The sequence below is a fragment of the Desmodus rotundus genome, chromosome 12, assembly GCF_022682495.2.
Source record: "Desmodus rotundus isolate HL8 chromosome 12, HLdesRot8A.1, whole genome shotgun sequence".
In the NCBI taxonomy this organism is placed as follows: Eukaryota; Metazoa; Chordata; class Mammalia; order Chiroptera; family Phyllostomidae; genus Desmodus; species Desmodus rotundus.
Window position 1 is genome coordinate 31702494 of NC_071398.1, and position 20840 is coordinate 31723333.

General features: G+C 45.1%; 1 protein-coding gene across 10 annotated transcripts in view; it reads left to right on the forward strand.

The window, feature by feature from the left end:
* Nucleotides 1-20840, forward strand: part of ACSF3 (acyl-CoA synthetase family member 3) — an 83906-nt gene that overhangs the window by 20600 nt on the left and 42466 nt on the right. For all 10 annotated transcript variants that reach the window (XM_071220037.1, XM_071220041.1, XM_071220042.1 and 7 more), the window contains 3 exons: nt 7881-8035; nt 9767-9915; nt 18520-18632. In XM_071220037.1, coding sequence (XP_071076138.1) covers nt 7881-8035; nt 9767-9915; nt 18520-18632 — 417 coding nt within the window. The remainder of the gene's footprint in view (nt 1-7880; nt 8036-9766; nt 9916-18519; nt 18633-20840) is intronic.

Genomic DNA, 20840 nt, shown 5'->3' on the forward strand with positions numbered 1-20840 from the left:
AATCAAAGAGTTTCTTTAATAGATATAATACTTCTATTATTTTATTCTTTGTTTCTTGTGTCAGTTATGATTAGTTTTTGTTTTTAAAGGAAATTGTTTATTTTGTCAAAATTGTCAAATTTATCTGCATATAGTAATTCATAATTCCTCCCATCTTTTTAATGTCTCTAGGATTTGTAGTGGTGTCCTCTTTAAGTGTCTGATATTGTAGTTTATGTTTTCATTCTTTTCTTGATCATTCTTGTTTTAGAGGTTTATCAATTTTGTTAATCTTTTCAAAGAACCAACTTTGTTGATTTTTCCCCTAATGTACCTGTGCTTTCTATTCCATTAATTTCTTTATTATTTCCTTCCTTCAGCTTCATGATACATTGCCATTATTATTGCTTTAAACAGTCACGAGTCCTTTAATTTTTAAAAAAATAACCCATGTATTTCTTTTCCTGATGCTCTTCACTTGTTCCCTCAGGTCTGTGCTACTTCTTGGGTCATTTCCCTTCAGCAGAAAGAACTTCTTTTGCTAGTTCTTACAGTGCAGCTCTACTGATGACAGATTCTCCCAGCTTGTTTTACTGAAAATGTTCTTGTTGCATTTTTCCTTTTTGGAAGATGTAGTTTTCCAGATGTAATTCACTTCACACACCATAAAATTCGCCTATTGTGAATGATTTAAAGAGTTATGCAAACATTACCTCAATTTCTATCCCACACCCAGCCCCTGGCAGTCACTGGCACCTTCGGTCTCTGTAGATTTTCCTCTTCTGGACCTTGCATATAAATGGAATCCTATACTATGTAGTCTCTCATGTCTGGCTTCTTTCATTCTGGAAAACATGTTTGAGTTTCACCCATATTGTACCATGTGTATCAGTAGTTTGTCCTTCTGCTCCCAGAGAGCATCCCATGTATAGCTGGCCCACATTTTGTTCACTCGTGCACCATTTGATGGGCATTTGGATCACTTCCAGTTTTTGTTTATTAAGAATATTGATGCTGTGAACACTTGCATACAAATCCTTGTGTAGACATGTTTTCATTTACCTTACATGGATGTGTGGGAATAGAATTACTGGGCTGTGTGGTAATGTTTAATGTTTTAAGAAACTGCCAAACTTTTCCCAAAATGCTGTATTCACATTCTCACCAGCAGTAAATGAACAATGCATTTTCTCCACATCCTCACCAACACTTGTTTATTTGTTTTTTTAATTATTATTATAGTGGATATAGAGTACCTCATTGTGGTTTTAATTTCCACTTCCCCAATGACTAATGATGTTTAACATTTTCTCATGGTCTTATTTAGATCCATAGATCTTCTTTGGTGAACTGTCTATTCATATCTTTGGCCCACTTATTTATTCTCATCCAAGGGCATATTTTTTCATTGCTTTTAGAGAAAGAGGAAGGGAAAGAGGAAGGGAGAGAGAAAAACACTGATGTGAGAGAGAAACATCGATTGGTTGTCTTCAGTATGTGCCCAGACCAGAGATTGTACACACCCAGACCAGGGATCAAACCTGAAACCTAGGTATGGGCCCTGATTGGGAATCGAACCCACAACTCTTGTATCATGGAAAAACACTCCAACCAAATGAATCACACCAGCCAGGGCTGCTTATTTGTCTTATTATTGTGAGTTGCAAGGGTTCTTTATAGATTCTGGACACAAGTCCTTTATTAGATATATGGTTTGCAAGTATTTTCTCCTTGTCTGGCTTGTCTTTTCATTTTCTTCATGGTATCTTTTGAAACATATGTTTTTAAATTTGATGAAATCTATTTTATCAATTTTTAAGTTTCATAGACCATGCTTTTGGTATCATGTCTAAGAAAACTTTGCCTAACCAAAGGTTATGAAAATTTTCTCCTATGTTTTTTCCTAGAACTTTTATAGTTTTTAGCTCATACATTTAAGTGTCTGATCCACTTTGCGTTAAATTCTGTGTATGGGGAAGTAAGAGCCTAAAATTCATCTTTTTGACTTCCGGCCAAGATGGAGGCATACGTAGACACACTGTGCCTCCTCACACAACCAAAAGAAGGACAATAATTTAAAAACAAAAAACAACCAGAACTGACAGAATATCGAACTGTGTGGAAGTCTGACAACCAAGGAGATAAAGAAGAAACATTCATCCAGACCAGTAGGAGGAGTGGAGAAGGGCACTCAAGTGGAGAGGACTCGGGGCAAGGCCACCGCTGGTGGACCCAGAGAGGCCAAGGCTGGTGGAGCGGGTGGTCCCTCATTTGCCTGCATATAAACCAGGAGGAACAACTGGGGAGCAAGCCAGACCTCGCAACCCAGGGCTTCAGCACCAGGGAAATAAAGCCTCAAACCTCTGATTGAAAACACCTGTGGGGGTTGAGGCAGCAGTGAAGAAACTCCCAGCCTCACAGGAGAGTTCCCTGGAGAGACTCATGGGGTCCTAGAATGCACACAAGCCCATCCACCCTGGACTCAGCACCAGAAGGGCCCAAATTACTAGTGGTAGTGGGGCAAGTGACTGAAATCCAGCAGAGAGCAGAGCAAGTGCCATTGTTCCCTCTCCAACCCACCCCCAAACAGCAACAAGGGTTGCCCCAACCTGGTGAACACCTAAGGCTCCTCCCCTTACTATGTAACAGGTGTGAAGAGACAAAAAAAAAAAAAAATGCCCAAATGAAAGAACGGATCAAAGCTCCAGAAAAAATACAACTAAGCAACGAAGAGATAGCCAACCTATCAGATGCACAGGTCAAAACTCTGGTAATCAGGAAACTCACAGAATTGGTTGAATTTGGTTGCAAATTAGATGAAAAAATGAAGGCTATGCTAAGAGAAACAAAGGAAAATGTACAGGGAACCAATAGTGATGCAAAGGAAACTGGGACTCAAATCAACAGTGTGGACCAGAAGGAAGAAAGAAACATCCAACCAGAAAAGAATGAAGAAACAAGAACTCGGAAAAATGAGGAGAGGCTTAGGAACCTCCAGGACATCTTTCAGTGTTCCAACATCCGGATCACAGGGGTGCCAGAAGGAGAAGAGGAAGAACAGAAAATTGAAAACTTATTTGAACAAATAATGAAGGAGAACTTCCCCAGTCTGGCAAAGGAAATAGACTTCCAGGAAGTCCAGGAAGCTCAGAGAGTCCCAAAGAAGCTGGACCCAAGGAGGAACACACCAAGGCACATCATAATTACACTACCCAAGATTAAAAATAAGGAGAGAATCTTACAAGCAGCAAGAGAAAAGGACACAGTTACCTACAAAGGAGTTCCCATAAGACTGTCAGCTGATTTCTCCAAAGAGACCTTATGGGCAAGAAGGGGCTGGAAAGAAGTATTCCAAGTCATGAAAGGCAGGGACCTACATCCAAGATTACTGTATCTGGCAAAGCTTTCATTTAGAATGGAAGGGCAGATAAAGTGCTTCTCAGATAAGGTCAAGTTAAAGGAGTTCATCATCACTAAGCCCTTACTATATGAAATGTTAAAGGGATTTATCTAAGAAAAAGAAGATAAAAAATATGAACAGTAAAATGACAGCAAACTCACACTTATTAACAACCACACCTAAAACAAAAACAGAAGCAAAGTAAACAAACAACTAGAACAGGAACAGAATCACAGAAATGGAGATCACATGGAGGATTATCAACAAGGGAGTGGGAGGGGGAGAGAGGGGGTAAAGGTACAGAGAATAAGTAGCATAAATGGTAGGTAGAAAATGGACGGGGAGGGTGAGAATAGTATAGGAAATGTAGAAGCCAAAGAACTGATAATTATGACCCATGGACATGAGCTAAAGGTGGGGAATGCAGGTGGGAGGAGGTGTCCAGGGTGGAGGGAAATAAAGGGGGGAAAACGGGACAACCGTAATAGCATAATCAATAAAATATATTTTAAAAAATAAGAAAAATTGAGGCAAGAAAAGCTGATTGGCTGACCCTGCGGTCCTAAGAGGAAACCTGCTTGCTTAAAAAAATAAATGAAATGAAATAAAATTCATCTTTTTGCCTATGGATTTCATTAATCTCAGCAGTTGGTTGAAAAGATTATTCTTTCTCCCATTGAAATAACTTGGATCCTTTGTGAAAAATCAACTTTACATCAATGTATTGGTTGATTTCTGGACATCTATCTATTCTGTTGATCTTTGTGTCCAGCCATACTCTAGCATCACACTGCATTGATCGTTGTTGCTTTGGAGTAAATTTTGGAGTGGGAAGTGTGAGTCCTCCACCCTTGTTCTTCCTTTCCACATTTGTTTTAACTCCTCTGGGTCCTTTGCTGTTCCATGTAAATTGTAGAGTAAGCTTGTCAATTTCTGCAAAGCAGTTTGCTGGGCCTCTGAAGAGGAATGCCTTGAAAGTCTAGCTCAGTGAATTACAGAACCAAGATGGCAGTGTAGGTAGACACACTGCGCCTCCTCGCACAACCAGAACTGACAGAAAATCGAACGGCAAGGAAGTTTCGACACCAAGGAAATAAAACATAAAGCATTCATCCAGACTGGTAGGAGGGGCAGAGATGGGCAGCCGGGGCAGAGAGGACTCGTGTTGCCGTGGTGGGACCAAGACTGGCAGAGTGTGGGACGAACGGGGCAGGCAGAGCGGTGGGTAGCACCCCGTGGCCCCACATTCGCGCACAGATAAACCAGGAAGAACGGCGGGGAAGAAGCAGACCGCGCAACCCAGGGATCCAGCGTGGGGAAATAAAGCCTCAAACCTCTAATTGAAAACGCCCATGGGGGTTGGAGTGGCAGCAGGAGAGACTCCCAGCCTCACAGGAGAGGTCGTTGGAGAGACCCACAGGGGCCTATGGCGTGCACAAGCCCACCCACTCGGGAACCAGCACCAGAGGGGCCCAGTTTGATTGTGGGTAGCAGAGTGAAAGATTGAAATCCGGTCGAGAGTGGAGCGGGCGCCACTGCTCCCTCCTGGCCCCTCCCCCACGTACAGCGTCACAGTGCAGCCACCAGCGTTACTCCGCCCCGGGGAAACACCTAAGGCTCCACCCCTTTAAGTAACAGACACGCCAGGACAAAAAAAAAAAATGGCCCAAATGACAGAACACTTCAAAGCTCCAGAAAAAATACAACCAAGCAACAAAGAGATAGCCAGCCTATCGGATGCACAGTTCAAAACACTGGTTATCAAGACCCTCACAGAATTGGTTGAATTTGTTCAAAAACCAGATGAAAAAATGAAGGCTATGCTAAGAGAAACAAAGGAAAATGTACAGGGAACCAATAGTGATGCGAAGGAAACTGGGACTCAAATCAACAGTGTGGACCAGAAGGAAGAAAGAAACATCCAACCAGAAAAGAATGAAGAAACAAGAACTCGGAAAAATGAGGAGAGGCTTAGGAACCTCCAGGACATCTTTCAATGTTCCAACATCCGGATCACAGGGGTGCCAGAAGGAGAAGAGGAAGAACAAAAAATTGAAAACTTATTTGAACAAATAATGAAGGAGAACTTCCCCAGTCTGGCAAAGGAAATAGACTTCCAGGAAGTCCAGGAAGCTCAGAGAGTCCCAAAGAAGCTGGACCCAAGGAGGAACACACCAAGGCACATCATAATTACACTACCCAAGATTAAAAATAAGGAGAGAATCTTACAAGCAGCAAGAGAAAAGGACACAGTTACCTACAAAGGAGTTCCCATAAGACTGTCAGCTGATTTCTCCAAAGAGACCTTATGGGCAAGAAGGGGCTGGCAAGAAGTATTCCAAGTCATGAAAGGCGAGGACCTACATCCAAGATTACTGTATCCAGCAAAGCTATCATTTAGAATGGAAGGGAAGATAAAGTGCTTCTCAGATAAGGTCAGGTTAAAAAAGTTCATCATCACCAAGCCCTTACTATATGAAATGTTAAAGGGAGTTACCTAAGAAAAAGAAGATAAAAAATATGAACAGAAAAATGACAGCAAACTCAGTTATTAACGACCACACCTAAAACAAAAACAAGAGCAAACTAGGCAAACAACTAGAACAGGAACAGAACCATAGAGATGGAGATCACATGGAGGGTTTTCAATAGGGGAGTGGGAGGGGGGGGAAGGTACAGAGAATAAGTAGCATAGATGATAGGTGGAAAATAGACAGGGGGAGGGTAAGAATAGTGTAGGAAATGTAGAAGCCAAAGAACTTACAATTATGACCCATGGACATGAACTATAGGGGGTGGAATGTGGGAGGGAGGGGATGGAGTGGAGTGAGGGGGGCGGGAAATGGGACAACTGTAATAGCATAATCAATAAATATATTAAAATAAATAAAATGCAATTACAATAATAAAAAAAGAAAAGAAAAGAAAATCTAGCTCAGTTTAGGGAGAATTGCTATCTTAACAATATTGAGTCTTTCATTCCATAGACATGGAGTATCTCTCCATTTATTTAGCTCTTCCTTCTCCTGCTCTAATACTATGGTTACAGTATGTTGTTTCATTTTGTCCCACACATGGCTCACACTCTATTCTTTTTTTCTTTTCTTTCTTGTCTATTCTTCAGTTTAGACACCTGTTTCCATTGACTAGTGTTTCACTTCTTCATTTTTTAAATCCTCACTGAAGGACACATTAGAGAGAGAGGACGTAGGGAGGTAGAAATATAGATGTGAGAGGGAAACATCAATCGGTTGCCTCCCATACATGCCTCAACTGGGGATCGAACCCACAACTTAGGCATGTGACTGGAATCAAACCCAAAACCTTTTGGTAAATGGAACAACGTTCCATCCAACTGAACCACACTGACCAGGGCAATGTTTCACTTCTTTTATCTTTTTTTCTGCTGCATTTAGCCTGTTAAGTCTATCCAATGAATTCTTAATTTCAGATACTATATTTTTCAGTATTATAAAGGTTCTTTTTTGCACTTCTACTTCTGTGGTGATATCCTTGATTACCCGTCCTTTTGTTCATGTTCCCTTCTAAGTTCCTTAACCTACCCATTGTAATTATTTTAAATTCCTTGTCAGATAATTCCAACATCTGGATCTTCTGGAGGGTCTTCTTCTATTGACCCCTAATCATGGGTAATGTTTTTCTGTTTCCTTACATGCTTTGTAATTTGGACATGGAGGGATGCCAGTCATTGTCTTTAAAAGAATGTTATTTTGCCCTGGCTGCTGTGGCTCAGTGGATTGAGTGCTGGCCTGCAAATCAAAGTGTCGCTGGTTCAATTCCTGGTCTAGGGCAATGCCTGGGTTGTGGGCCAGGTCCCCAGTAGGGGGTGTGTGAGAGGCAATCACACATTGATGTTTCTCTCCCTCTCTTTCTCCCTCCATTCCCCTCTGTCTAAATAAATAAAATCTTTATATATATATAATTTTTTCCCCAGAGAATTGTCCCTTTCCTCTGTCTAGCAGCTGAGGTGAGGAGCTAATTACTGCCCTCCAGTTATGAACTGGGATGGGTCGGGGCTGGATTGCAGCATTAGTTTCCATTTATCCCAAGTTTCAGTGCCTTAGGGATGAGCTCTTTCTGCATTCAGTGTACTGGGCTCCCTCCCAGCCCCATGAGCTCTCTGTTCTCCATCCTGACTGTGGGATGCTGCGTGGAGAGAACTGCAGAATGAGCATAGCACACCAGCTTTTCTTGAAGATTAGGGGTAACATACAAGCACTTACATCTCCTTCCTTACAGGTCACTCCGAAAGCCAGATACAAGTGTCCTCGGCACAGGGTGATTTCTGTGGGAATGGCCAGAGACATTATTACCCTGTAAAAGTGAGATGCCCTTTTAGGTGGGAGCTGCTTACAGACCCTTTAATGCTTCAGAAAAGGAGAGGCCTCCATTAAGAGCACTGTTCCTGGAACTGGAGGCATCCACACACGTGTGCATGTTTTCTAATCTTTTCGCTATGTACTTCCTTTTTTTTCTTTAGATTTGGGAAAAGTTCTTAAGTTCTGAGGCTCCACGGATTAATGTGTTTATGGCAGTGCCTACAATATACACCAAGTTGATGGATTATTATGACAAGCATTTTACCCAGCCTCATGTCCAGGATTTTGTGCGTGCCGTTTGTGAAGAAAAGATCAGGTAAATGAAAACAGTTCATTTCTCATCCAGAAAAACTTGAAGATCAGCAAATATAACTTATTTCTAATAAATCAGTTCTGCTAGTTGTAGGAAGTAGTGTTTTCCATTTCCTTTAAAGTATACATTGACATATTTGTATCTACACTCTCTATATATCTGTGTGTATTCTATATTGGTATCTCTGTCCTATCGTTCTGTAGATCTATCTGCATGTATATCTCTATCTGTATTCTCTCCATCTTCCTCTATCTGTCTGTCTTTCTCTGGCTGTCTTGTGGCAGAGTGAAAGATGGGGATGAGGCCAGTGAAATGACCGTCTTGCTCCCATCCTTTCTGACCCCACATTTACATACCACCCCCCCCCCAGCTCCTGCTATATCATTTCTGTCCACCAGTTTGTGTCTCTTGGAGCCCTCCCTGTGTGGGGCCCCATCACACCCCTCCTAACAGCGGTGCACCGCATCTTTTGGGTCCTCAGTGGCATGAAGTGTGCTCTGTACCCTCTTAGGGACCTGTAGTCATGGCAGGCTCCTCTCCCTGTTATACTAAAGTGTGGCCCACTTCAAGTGCATGCCTCATTGGACAGCTTGGTGAGTTTTCACAGGCCCAATAGACACATGTCACCAGAGAGACATGGCAAGCTATGTCTGTGGCAAGCACAACCTTTCAACACTGCAGTGAGTCAGCTGCTAGACAGATGTGAATTTAAAATTCCAATGTATTTGTATGTGAGTTTCTATGACCTCTGAGCCGCTCCACGCATCTGATTCCTAGTCCTTAAGAACACAGGAAGGGGACCTTTGTTTCCCTAAGAGCATTCTGGATTATCTAAGACAAATATTTGATATTGTTACGATTTTGCTCCCACCATTCCTTTGCTCCTCTTCTGTAAAGACATTTTGGTGGAACTATAGCTCTTGTCTGGTGTCACCTGCTACCCATCACCTGATAGCCCACCCTCTCCCCAGCCACCGTGAGGTTAGGTTGATGGAAGTGTCCAGTACTCCGCCACCAGTGCAAAAGCAGGATTAGGAGCACATTCCACCCCACCCTACAGAACCCAGGGCAGGAGTGATATCGGAGAGAGAGAAGAAACCAGCAGGGTTTCCAGGGAACAGAGGCCCCGAGACCTCCCCTGTTTCAGCCTAAGGTGGGGGTGAGTCCTTCTGAGGAAACACAGCAGTTGTTTCTCCTCTATTCAAACTAGAGCCAAAAGCCTATTTCTACACATAATACTTAAGTGACATGCTCTATACCAGAGTATTTAGGAGCTCACAGATGTTATAGAAATGTCATTGTCACCACCATGAGCCCTTTGGCACAAGACAGTGTGAAGGACCTCTACATGCATCCCTCAGCTATGAATTGTCTCCTCTCACCTGCCCCTCTTACCCCTCAGACCTGGCAGCATTTTACCCATAGTCTACATTCTGTAGGAATCATCTTATTATTACTGTTATTTAGGATTGTTTGTGAACAGCATATTGTTTGCAAAGGGTGCCACCAAAGACCCCAAAATTATTTTTTCTTTTACCTTGATTACTCATTACTTTTGAAGACCTATTTACATTCCAAAGTATATCCAACAAATTCTTTTCAAAGAACAAAGTTAAATGTTAGCCCCCAACTATGGGGGGTTTTTTAATCATGAATTTTTAAATAGCAATGTTTATTGGACTGAAGATTGCTGTCATCTCCAGAAGCTAAGGCTGCCTCTGGTTTGCCGGGTAGGTTGATGGTTTCGGGATCCGCCGCCCTGCCCCTGCCTGTGTTAGAGAGGTGGAAGAAGGTCACAGGCCATACTCTGCTGGAGAGGTACGGGATGACGGAGATCGGCATGGCCCTGTCCAACCCCCTGACTGCAGAAGCTCGCTTGCCAGGTACATACAGTGCCTTCTTGGGGTCGCTGGCCAGGTGGCCACAGCCTGTTCCTTCTGGGCACTCACTTTCTCCCAAATAGCCAGTTAGGGGTAGGACAGAAAGGTGTTCCTTATATTAGGGTCTTTTCCAGGTTACCCGTGGGACAGGTGGGAAGACCTCCCCTGTTTCAGCTTATGGTGGGGTGAGTCCTTCTAAGGAAACACAGCAGTTGTTTCTCCTCTATTCAAACTAGAGCCAAAAGCCTCTTTCTACACATAATACTTAAGTGACATGCTCTATACCAGAGTATTTAGGAGCTCACAGATGTTATAGAAATGCCATTGTCCTTTAGCACAGCACCATGAGCCCTTTAGCACAAGACAGTGTGAAGGACCTCTGCGTACAACCCTCAGCTATGAACTGTCTCCTCTCACCTGTCCCTCTTACCCCTCAGACCTGGCAGCATTTTACCTATAGTCTAAACCCACACCAGAACCCATGTGCTCATCAGAGTACCTCCCAGAGCGGGGCACTGCTTCTGTCCAGACCAAGTCTGCCGCTGGTAGGAGCCTCCTATCCAGGTGCCCTGAACCACACAAGGCCAGTGGCAGCAGAAGACGTGACAGGTGTGTGGGGAAGGGGTGAGAGAATCCACCACCTCTTAGTGACCTGTGCACGTCTGGAGGACCCACTACTCCAGGCAGATTCTTGGTTTTTGGTATTGTCCAGTCTTCTCTAAGGTGTCCCACTCTGACCTTTGTTTAAGTCGACCTTTACTTTACATCCTGGGTCCTTAACAGGGGATCTTCAGACGGAGCCTGAGGCCTGAGATAGGAGCATGTTCTGTTCTGTTCTTGGCCCTCTGCTTGTCCTCAGGAGAGGTCACCTCCAATGTGTCTTGCACACATTGGTATCTCATTAGATGCAAAAGTAGAACAACCCTGCACCTATAATGACATCAGTACATCCATTCGTCTTGTACACACAGTGAAATTCACCCCTCACGCCCCACTCTGTGAGCAGTCATGAAACTGCCATCTCACTCCAGACCCAGAAGGCTTCCATCACCTTGAAACTTCTCCCTTTTTGTGTGGTCAGCACCTCCCCACCCTGGGGCCAGGCAGGCACTTACCTGTTTTCGCCTCCTGTAATTGTGTTCTTTCTAGAATGTCATATGAGTAAATTCTACAGGACGTGGCTGTTTGGGTCTGGCTTTTCACACTGAGCAGGATGTGTCTGTGACTTGTCTGTGTCATCACATGCCCCTTTGCATTGCCATGTAGGACTCATTGTGTGGACAAGTCACTGTTTAACCTGTTCACCAGCTGAAAGACATTGGGTTATGTCTAGTTCTGGACAGTGACCAGCAAAGCTGTTGTAGATGTGGGTGTGCAGAATTTTGGGTGAGCGTCTGTCATTATTTCTCATGGGTAAACACCTCGGGGTGGGATTGCTGGGTCCAAAGGTAGGCCTGTGCTCCACTTTATAAGAAGCTGCTAAACTGTCTCCAGGACAGCCCCTGATACAGTGGTGACCTTACCCACTGACAGACGAGGGGACTGAGGCTTTGAGAAATCATGTAACCTACCTAAGGCCATCGAGTGGGTACATGAGCAGGCATACATTCACACCATTAGACAAGGATGCTCACTTTGTTGGAGCACAGTGGCACAGCAGATAGCCCAGTTCGAAGGAAGAGAGGGGGTTGCAAAAAAATGGACAGGAGACCTCCTGGGCTTTAACTACAAGAGCAAACACAAGGTCAAGAAGCCAAGACCAGAAGCCGGGAGAGGAGAGAGCAAGCAAGGGGCAATGTGGGGACCATCTGTGGGAAGGAGACTCAGGAACTGTGCAAGCAGGTGTTAAAGTGTAAATCGGAGGTCCAGAGGCCCAGCTGGAGGCTCACCCTCAGGTGGCAAAGGGACCAGGAAAGCAGCTGCTCTGGATGTAGGTACATCAAGAGGATCCCCCTGACTTGGCCTCCAGTTCCCTCTGAAAAGGCTCTGAAACACGTTTGCTGGGCAGACGTTTCTGAATCTTAAATTATGGCTACAGCTCTTACTCAGGTCATAGACAGTGTGTGGGACATCAGAACGGGGACTGGCTGTAGTCTCTCTTCTCTACACTGGAATCAAATATCCATGATTGTTTTCTTGTCTATAAAACAAGCCTCTAACAGTTGAGTCCAGTGCTGGTTTCTTGGTTTGCAAAAAAGTAAATAAAGTAACCCTTAACCTTAAATTCAAGAGTGCTACATGAAAATCCCTAAAATATCTCTAAGCATCATTTCTGAATAAATCCGGTGGAACTGGTTTTCTTGGAGCCCTTTTAGGTCTTCTCTGTGCACTGTGACTCCTGAGCTAGGGCTCATTCCAGCTGGAGGCTGTGAATTTGTGTTGGAGCCCTGGCCTGTGTCCCCTTCATACTTGGGACACAGCCATGCCGCCTCTCCTGGCTTTCCCATGCCTCCCAGTGTGGGGTTCGTTTCTGGAGGGCCCTTCCTTTCTGCTCCCTTCACAGCCTCTGAACATTGCTCCATCTGAATGACCACCAGGACTTATTTAAAGGTGCTCAAAACCTGATGGGGCACAGGAGGGCAAGGTCAGCCTCCAAGTAGGGACATGCTGCACGAGGGTGAATGTTTGCCATGTGTTAAGCTCTGGGTCCGATCGTTCATTCCCTATGTCACATGTGATTATCATGAAGGAAGATGAATAATTCATGGCTAAGTGCTGCTGGGCCTAATGACGCTCTAATTGGAGGTTGAGATCAGAGGCGCTAATGGCTCCTGCAGTGGGGCTCCATGGCACGTTGACAGGAGCTCCAGGACCTTATCAACCTGTTTCCATTCTCTCGGGACCAGCTGCAGAGCAGCCTCGCACCCCAGATGCTGGACCAAGCTGAAGGCCAATTAGAGTTATCTAGGAAGAGCAGACAACTGTTTTAAAGAGAGATGGAAGAATGACACACCAGTGACTGGCCAGCACTGCTGCCCAGATGGGCGTGTGGAGGACAGCACTGTCCATGTGGTGCTAGGAGGGGCACTGATGCTAGAAGGGTGGCCACTGCCTGGTTGATCCTACTGTGCCAGGGCTTGCTCAGACGTGGGGTGGGATGTTTTCGGAGCTCCAGGGCTGTCCCACCCCTGCCTTCAGTCTCTCCTCTGTGTGGACCTCACCTTCATGTATCAACAGGGCTGTGAAACATAAGTCATTGTCTCTGACGTGAGAGCTTAACTCTGCTGTTGTGTTTGTGACCCCATGGGTAGTTAAGGTTCTGTCAGCACTTTCATTGTAGATCTTAACAGTCTGTAGCTTTCACTTTGACAGGGAGAGAAAGCCTTATTGAACAGAGCAGAGAGGGACAGGAAGAGTGTGTGTGATGAGGGGCGGTTTCTTTAAAAAAAAAATATTCAAAGGAGAAACATGTGCATTGAAAGGTGGCAGGTGGAGGGTGGGGGGTGGGGAGGCTGGCCCTTTTTTGCATTTGAGGAGGAAAGCCATAGGTCCCTCTTCTGATAAAAACTCTGTATTTGGTCTCTGTCCCCATTCCTGCCACAGAGCCTAAAACCCTTGGATTTCTTTCTTTTTTTAAAAAAAATATATTATTGATTATGCTATTACAGTTGTCCCATTTCCCCCCCTTCACTCCACTCCATCCTGCCCACCCCCTCCCTCCCACATTCTTCCCCTATAGTTCATGTCCTTGGGTTATACATATAAGTTCTTTGGCTTCTACATTTCCTATACTATTCTCACCCTGCCCCTGTCCATTTTCAACCTACCATTTATGCTACATATTATATGTACCTTTACCCACTCCCACTCCCTTGTTGATAATCCTCCATGTGATCTCCATTTCTGTGATTCTGTTCCTGTTCTAGTGGTTTATTTAATTTGCTTTTGTTTTTGTTTCAGGTGTGGTTGTTAATAAGTGTGAGTTTGCTGTCATTTTACTGTTCCTATTTTTTATCTTCTTTTTCTTAGATAAATCCCTTTAACATTTCATATAGTAAGGGCTTGGTGATGATGAACTTCTTTAACTTGACCTTATCTGAGAAGCACTTTATCTGCCCTTCCATTCTAAATGAAAGCTTTGCCAGATACAGTAATCTTGGATGTAGGTCCCTGCCTTTCATGACTTGGAATACTTCTTTCCAGCCCCTTCTTGCCCATAAGGTCTCTTTGGAGAAATCAGCTGACAGTCTTATGGGAACTCCTTTGTAGGTAACTGTGTCCTTTTCTCTTGCTGCTTGTAAGATTCTCTCCTTATTTTTAATCTTGGGTAGTGTAATTATGATGTGCCTTGGTGTGTTCCTCCTTGGGTCCAACTTCTTTGGGACTCTCCAGGCTTCCTGGACTTCCTGGAAGTCTATTTCCTTTGCCAGATTAGGGAAGTTCTCCTTCATTATTTGTTCAAATAAGTTTTCAATTTTCTGTTCTTCCTCTTCTCCTTCTGGCACCCCTGTGATCCGGATGTTGGAACATTGAAAGATGTCCTGGAGGTTCCTAAGCCTCTCCTCATTTTTCTGAATTCTTGTTTCTTCATTCTTTTCTGGTTGGATGTTTCTTTCTTCCTTCTGGTCCACACTGTTGATTTGAGTCCCAGTTTCCTTCGCATCACTATTGGTTCCCTGTACATTTTCCTTTGTTTCTCTTAGCATAGCCTTCATTTTTTCATCTAATTTGCAACCAAATTCAACCAATTCTGTGAGTTTCCTGATTACCAGAGTTTTGACCTGTGCATCTGATAGGTTGGCTATCTCTTCGTTGCTTAGTTGTATTTTTTCTGGAGCTTTGATCCGTTCTTTCATTTGGGTATTTTTTTTTTTTTTTGTCTCTTCACACCTGTTACATAGTAAGGGGAGGAGCCTTAGGTGTTCACCAGGTTGGGGCAACCCTTGTTGCTGTTTGGGGGTGGGTTGGAGAGGGAACAATGGCACTTGCTCTGCTCTCTGCTGGATTTCAGTCACTTGCCCCGCTACCACAAGCAAATTGGGCCCTTCTGGTGCTGAGTCCAGGGTGGATGGGCTTGTGTGCATTCTAGGACCCCGTGAGTCTCTCCAGTGAACTCTCCTGTGAGGCTGGGAGTTTCTCTCACTGCTGCCTCAACCCCCACAGGTGTTTTCAATCAGTGGTTTGAGGCTTTATTTCCCCGCGCTGGAACTCTGGGTTGTGCAGTCTGTCACTGGTCCACCACCTGCTGCCTCACCGTCTAGCTGCAGCTTTGCCTGCCCTGCTCCACAATCCACCACCTCTCTCGGTCCGCCAGCCATGGCCTTACTACGAGTCCTCTCCACTTGACTGCCCTTCTCCACTCCTCCTACTGGTCTGGATGAATGTTTTTTCTTTATCTCCTTGGTTGTCGGACTTCCATACAGTTCGATTTTCTGTAAGTTCTCGTTGTTTTTGTTTTTAAATTGTTGTTGTCTTTCTTTTGGTTGTGCGAGGAGGCACAGTGTGTCTACCTATCCCTCCATCTTGGCCAGAGGTCCTCCAAAACCCTTTAATTTCTTAAGACATAAGTGTCTTTTTTTATTTATAACAAGCCTCTTTCAACCACCCCTGAGTTTGTGCTAATAGTACTTTTGGAAAACCCCTAAGGGTGGGGGCTCATTGCCAGGGGAACTAACCAGGTGATTGGAGGTTGGAATTCCATTGCACCCTGACCACCTAGGAGGGGTGAGGGGCTGAGGTTGAGCTGATCACCTGTGGTCAGTGATTTAATCTAATGAACACAAAGAGGTGCTGGGAGGATGGTGCACCTGGAAAGCAGGGAAACCTGAAGCCCCTCCCCCCATACCTGCTCTTGGCATCTCTTCCATCTGAACACACAGAGGTCGTATCTCTTTTAACAAACTGGTCTTTTGTAAGTAAACTGTTTTCCTAGGTTCTATGAGCCACTCTAGCAAATTACTGAGCCCCAGGAAGAGGTTGTGGGAACCTCCAATTTGTAGTCAAGGTGGACAGGAGCTGTGGGTAACATTACTTGTGACTGGCAGTCCCTGAAGTGATCCACTGAAGGTGGGGGGCAGTCTTGTGGGACCGAGCCCTTACCTTTCTCCACAAGAGCCCCCAACGGCTACTGTAGGTGGTCAGGCATGGCATGGGGTGGCCACATGCCTCCCCTGCACTGAGGCCTCCTGGGCAGACCCAGGAAGACACCCTGTCCACACACCTCTCTGCTTCCCTTCTGGGGAGGTGAACTCAGGGCTCACACTTGAGCAGGAGGTGGTGTCTAAGAGTGCTCGGTCAAAGCTGAGCACATGTCACAGCACTGCTAAGACGGGCTCCTCAGAAGGAAGGGAACAAGGAGCAGGCTTTTATTTCTGAGTGAGACGGTTGGTCCTGCTTTAGATTCTGTACTTAAGTTGATGAAGTGCCTCCTGATGAAATAATCACATTCTGCCTGATTACTTATGGTATGTTTATGGAACTCTTTAGCTCTGGCAGGTACTTGAAGAAATCGTATCTGACCAGTCTCAGAGGGTAATCAATCAGTTTCCAGTATTTGATGTTTTCTTATTATTCAGGCTAATCACCCTGCTCAGCACTGTATCACCCTTGTCCAAGCAGCAAGAAACATCTTTACTGATACAGATTTCGAGAGCATTGTCAGCTCCACAGGGCCTGTGGCAATGCCAGGGGCACTGGATCAGGGTGGCCTGTCTGAGTGTCCTCCTGGGTAGCCTCAGCCTTGCCTCTCACACACAGCCTTTCTCTTCTGTACATTATCTGCCCAATTTCTCTCTTGAACCCTTTGTTCTGTGGCTTTTACATACACACTTACCGTAAATTATGACCACCCTCTAGTCACTAGGGGCTAAAACCAAGGTCAGCCTAGTGAAGTTTGACCATAAAGCACAAGCAATTGGGAACATCTGGAGACCTTGGTCCCCCCGCCTGGGTGTCCAAGCTGTCAGGGCTATGGCCCTGGCTGGTTACTCTGCCAGCGTGTCTGTCAGTCCTCATCAGACCGTGAGGTCTAGGGAGGATCAGTGTAAATGACAGTTAAACCTCTCACTGAAAGGACAGATCAACAAAGAAAGGGATTATTTAATCTAGAAAAGGTAATGACCTTGAGGTCAACTGGAAACCAAATTTAGAGTGTACAGAATGGCAGCTGGCCTTGACTGTACCCAGGGTCAGGCTGAGCCATCAGCAGGAGAAGCATAGCTTGTGAGGTCAGGGGGGCTGGGCTTGGATCCACCTCCACATTCACAAGCTCATCCTTGTCTCTGGTCCCCAGGTCTTGTCTCCTCACTGGAGATGAAATGCCCCTACTTCCAGGCTCTCTTGAGTCTTGAGTGTCCTAATGCCTGTGTGGCCACTGACTCAAAGTGTATATACTACCAAGAAGAGACAGGAGGACACATGTCATATGGTTCCTTTTATATGAAATGTCCAAAGCAGGCAAATCCATAGAGACAGAATGCAGATTAGTGGTTACTAGGATGGGGCTGGGGTCGGGGTGGGGAGTGGCTGCTCATGGGCACAGGCTTTTTCTGGGGTGATGAAAAGTTCTGGAGCTAGATAGTGATGGTGATTGCACAACACTGTGAATGTGCTAAATGCCACCGAATTGCCACTTTATAATGATCAATATACCTTATATGGATTTCATTTTAATTTGGAAAATCTTTGGAAGCAAAAAACAAAAAACAAAAAAAACGATGGGAGGATGCTGGTCTGTCTGCTTTCAGCTGGGACATGACACAGATTTCTGACCGGAGTGGAAGAACCAGGCCTCCAAGACATGGAGAGCTCACCAGAGTGAAAAGGCCCAGACCTGCCCCAGGACCTCAGGCCAAGGAGGACAGGCCAGTGTTGTTCTGGCAAATGAGACTGACATAACAAACCTTGTGAAGAATTTGGACCCAGGACACTAAGCAAATTGCAGAGAGTTTGCTGACCTGGCTTCCGGGGATATTTATCCCGTGACAAATCCTCATTGATTCCAGCAGTTATAATAAAGGCCCTGAAACCTTGAGGTGAATTCTCTTAGACCCTGGGAGTTTGGTCTTGGAACCTCTGCCATGCCTTAGTCATTTATTACAGTGCCTGTAAAAAATCACACCCAAACCACCTGCCTCACCTTTGTAGGTTTAAAGTGTGATTGTAAGCTAGCCCATCATGCTGAGGTCTTCAGTGGGATGAGGACACTGAACAAACCATGGGTGCCTAATACATGAACCAGAATGCCAGCGATATTATCCCCCTGCTGTGAGAATCCTTGCTCACCACCCAACTTTCAGCATCAGTGCCTCTTGGGACCTTTTCTGGACAGGGCACTTCAGTGTCCTTACTGCTCAGCCAAGTGCTGGACTACGAGTGGAAGCCATCCCAGCAACCCACCCTGGGTGCTGGGAGGCCTTCCTATGATGACTTAAAGGCTCTCTGGAACATTCGGAGCCTCACCTCACACACTGTTGGCAGCTGTGAGCCCTGGCTGCTGCTGTGGCAGAGTCAGCACCCACTGTGCTGAGTGGGGCCCCATGCTATCAGGTCTTCTCTCCTCTGTGAGTGATGTCCAGGCAGGATCTGAGTGCCTCAGGTATGCAGCCCTCTCCTTCGGGATTCCTCTGACCCCATCTTCTTTCTCTCATGTTTCCCCTCTCCTTGAAGGTTCTGTGGGGACCCCACTACCAGGTGTTGAGGTGCGAATTGTCTCAGAAAATCCACAGAAGGAGGGCCGCCCCTACATCCTCCACGCAGAAGGAAATGAGAAGGACACCAAGGTGAGTCACTGTTTTTCACTGGTGGCACACGAGTATTGCATGGTCATGACCACTGAACAGGCTGCGCAGAGGTCGAGGGTCACCACTGTGCAGGGATGGCCCTGCTGGATGATGGAGATGCTAGTTGGTGTTTACCAAAGGTGCCCACTGGTGTTTACAGGCACTACCCACCATGTGGACATTGTAAGAAGGCAAACAAGGCCCAGCTGTGCCCCAGCATCCAGTGCTCTACCTTGCTTCTCCCTGGACACTGGGGCTGCTGTGAGGTGGGTCACGACAGCATTGACTAAGGATGCCCCAAATTAAAACAGAAGTCATTGTAGGTGGGATCTGCTTAAAGATTCTGTGCTGGCAGGACCCTGGCGTCCACTCAGAGTGGACCCAAACTTCAGGGAAGGTGTGGCCACTCCAGCAGACTTGCTAAGGCTCTTTGGGAAAATTCACAGAACAATGTGAATTAAAGTTACCCACTTCTACTGAAATCACTCATAACTCTCTTAGTTTCTATGTTATTCTAAAATTCACAAGGATGAAGAAGAAAGGAACACTGTCTATTGTCTTATTCAGTGAAGATTTTAATAGCTACAGATGTGCTGGTCATAAGTGAAGGGAGTCACAGAAAAGTTTAGGGATTAGTGGGAGATAGAATTTTGATTTAAAAGGAAATGATGTTTTCTACTGCTGAGATCCATACTAGATATCACATGTGATTGATTTCTGTTACTCAGAGGTTTCAAAAGATGACAGTGGTGGGTCCCTATTCCAGCTTTTATTTGTTCGTGAACACATTTGGGCTGGTCAGTTTCCCAGCTCTACACCTCACCTGTGCCAGGAGGGGCTGGTACAGGCTATGCTCTGTGAGCCCCAGTTTCCACATCTAAAATGGGAGGGTTGATGAGATTGTTGTTGAATGTTTTCATGCCAGCAAATGGTGGAACTTGGATGCTTTTAGTATATGTGCTGCCAGAGCAAGCACAAACTTGGATGCTTTTAAATGTAACTTTAAATGAACATTTTCAGAATGACATCAAAAAGTAGGTATTCTGGACTTCTAGTCAAGATGGAGGCATAAGCAAACACACTTTGCCTCCTCACACAACCACAGAATGAATTACAACTAGACCTCAAAACAAATAACACCCAGAACCATCAGAAAATTGAGCTGTATGGAAGTCCAAAAACCAAGAATTTAAAGAAGCCACATTCATCCAGATGGGTAGGAAGGACAGAGACACAGAGATGGGTGGAGAGGCACAGAGACACAGTGTAGTGCTGAAAAGTGGCAGCAGTTGAACAGGCAGTCCCACATATAGGTATGGTGGATAAAAATCAGGAAGGATACCTTGGGAGGGAGTGATCCTAGGCCGAGCCAGACCACACAGCCCAGGGTTCCAGCACCAAGAAGATAAATCCCCATCACTTCTGGCTGTAAAAACCAGTGGGTGGTGGGGCAGCAGAAGAAACTGCCAGATTTTCAGGAGACTCTGCTTAAATGACCCACATGGACTTAAAACATATGCAGACCCACCCCCTCTGTGATTCAGCACCAGGGCAACAGCTGGAAGGGTGTCAGTTGCACAGGGAAAGTAGCAAGCAAACCGTCAGACAACAGGCAGTGGCATTGTCCCCTCTCTGAGCCCTCCTCCACACAGAGCCACAAAGCAGTGAAGCGGGTTGCCCCGCCCCGCACAACTTACAGCTGCTTTTTCTACAATAGGCCACACTACTAAGACAGGGAATCAAAGCAGTTCTACCTACTACACAGAAACAAACATAGGGAGGCTGCCAAATTGAGGAGACAAAGAAATATGGTCCAAATAAAAGAACAGAACAAAACTCCAGAAAAAGAACTAAACAAAATGGAGATAACCAACCTATCCAATGCAGAGTTCAAACACTGGTGATCCATATGCTCAAAGAACTCATTGAATATGGTAGCAACATAAAAAAAAAGACCCAGGAAGAAATGACAGTTACACTAAGTGAAATAAAAATCTACAGGGAACCAGCAGTGGAGTGGATGAAGCCAGAATTCAAATCAACGATCGGAACATAAGGAAGAAGTAAGTATTCAATCAGAACAGCAAGAAGAAAGAAGAATTTACAAAAACAAGTGTAGTATAAGGTGCCTCCAAGCATATCAATGTCCAGATCATAGGGATGCCAGAAGGAGAAGAGAAAGAGCAAGAAATTGAGAACTTATTTGAA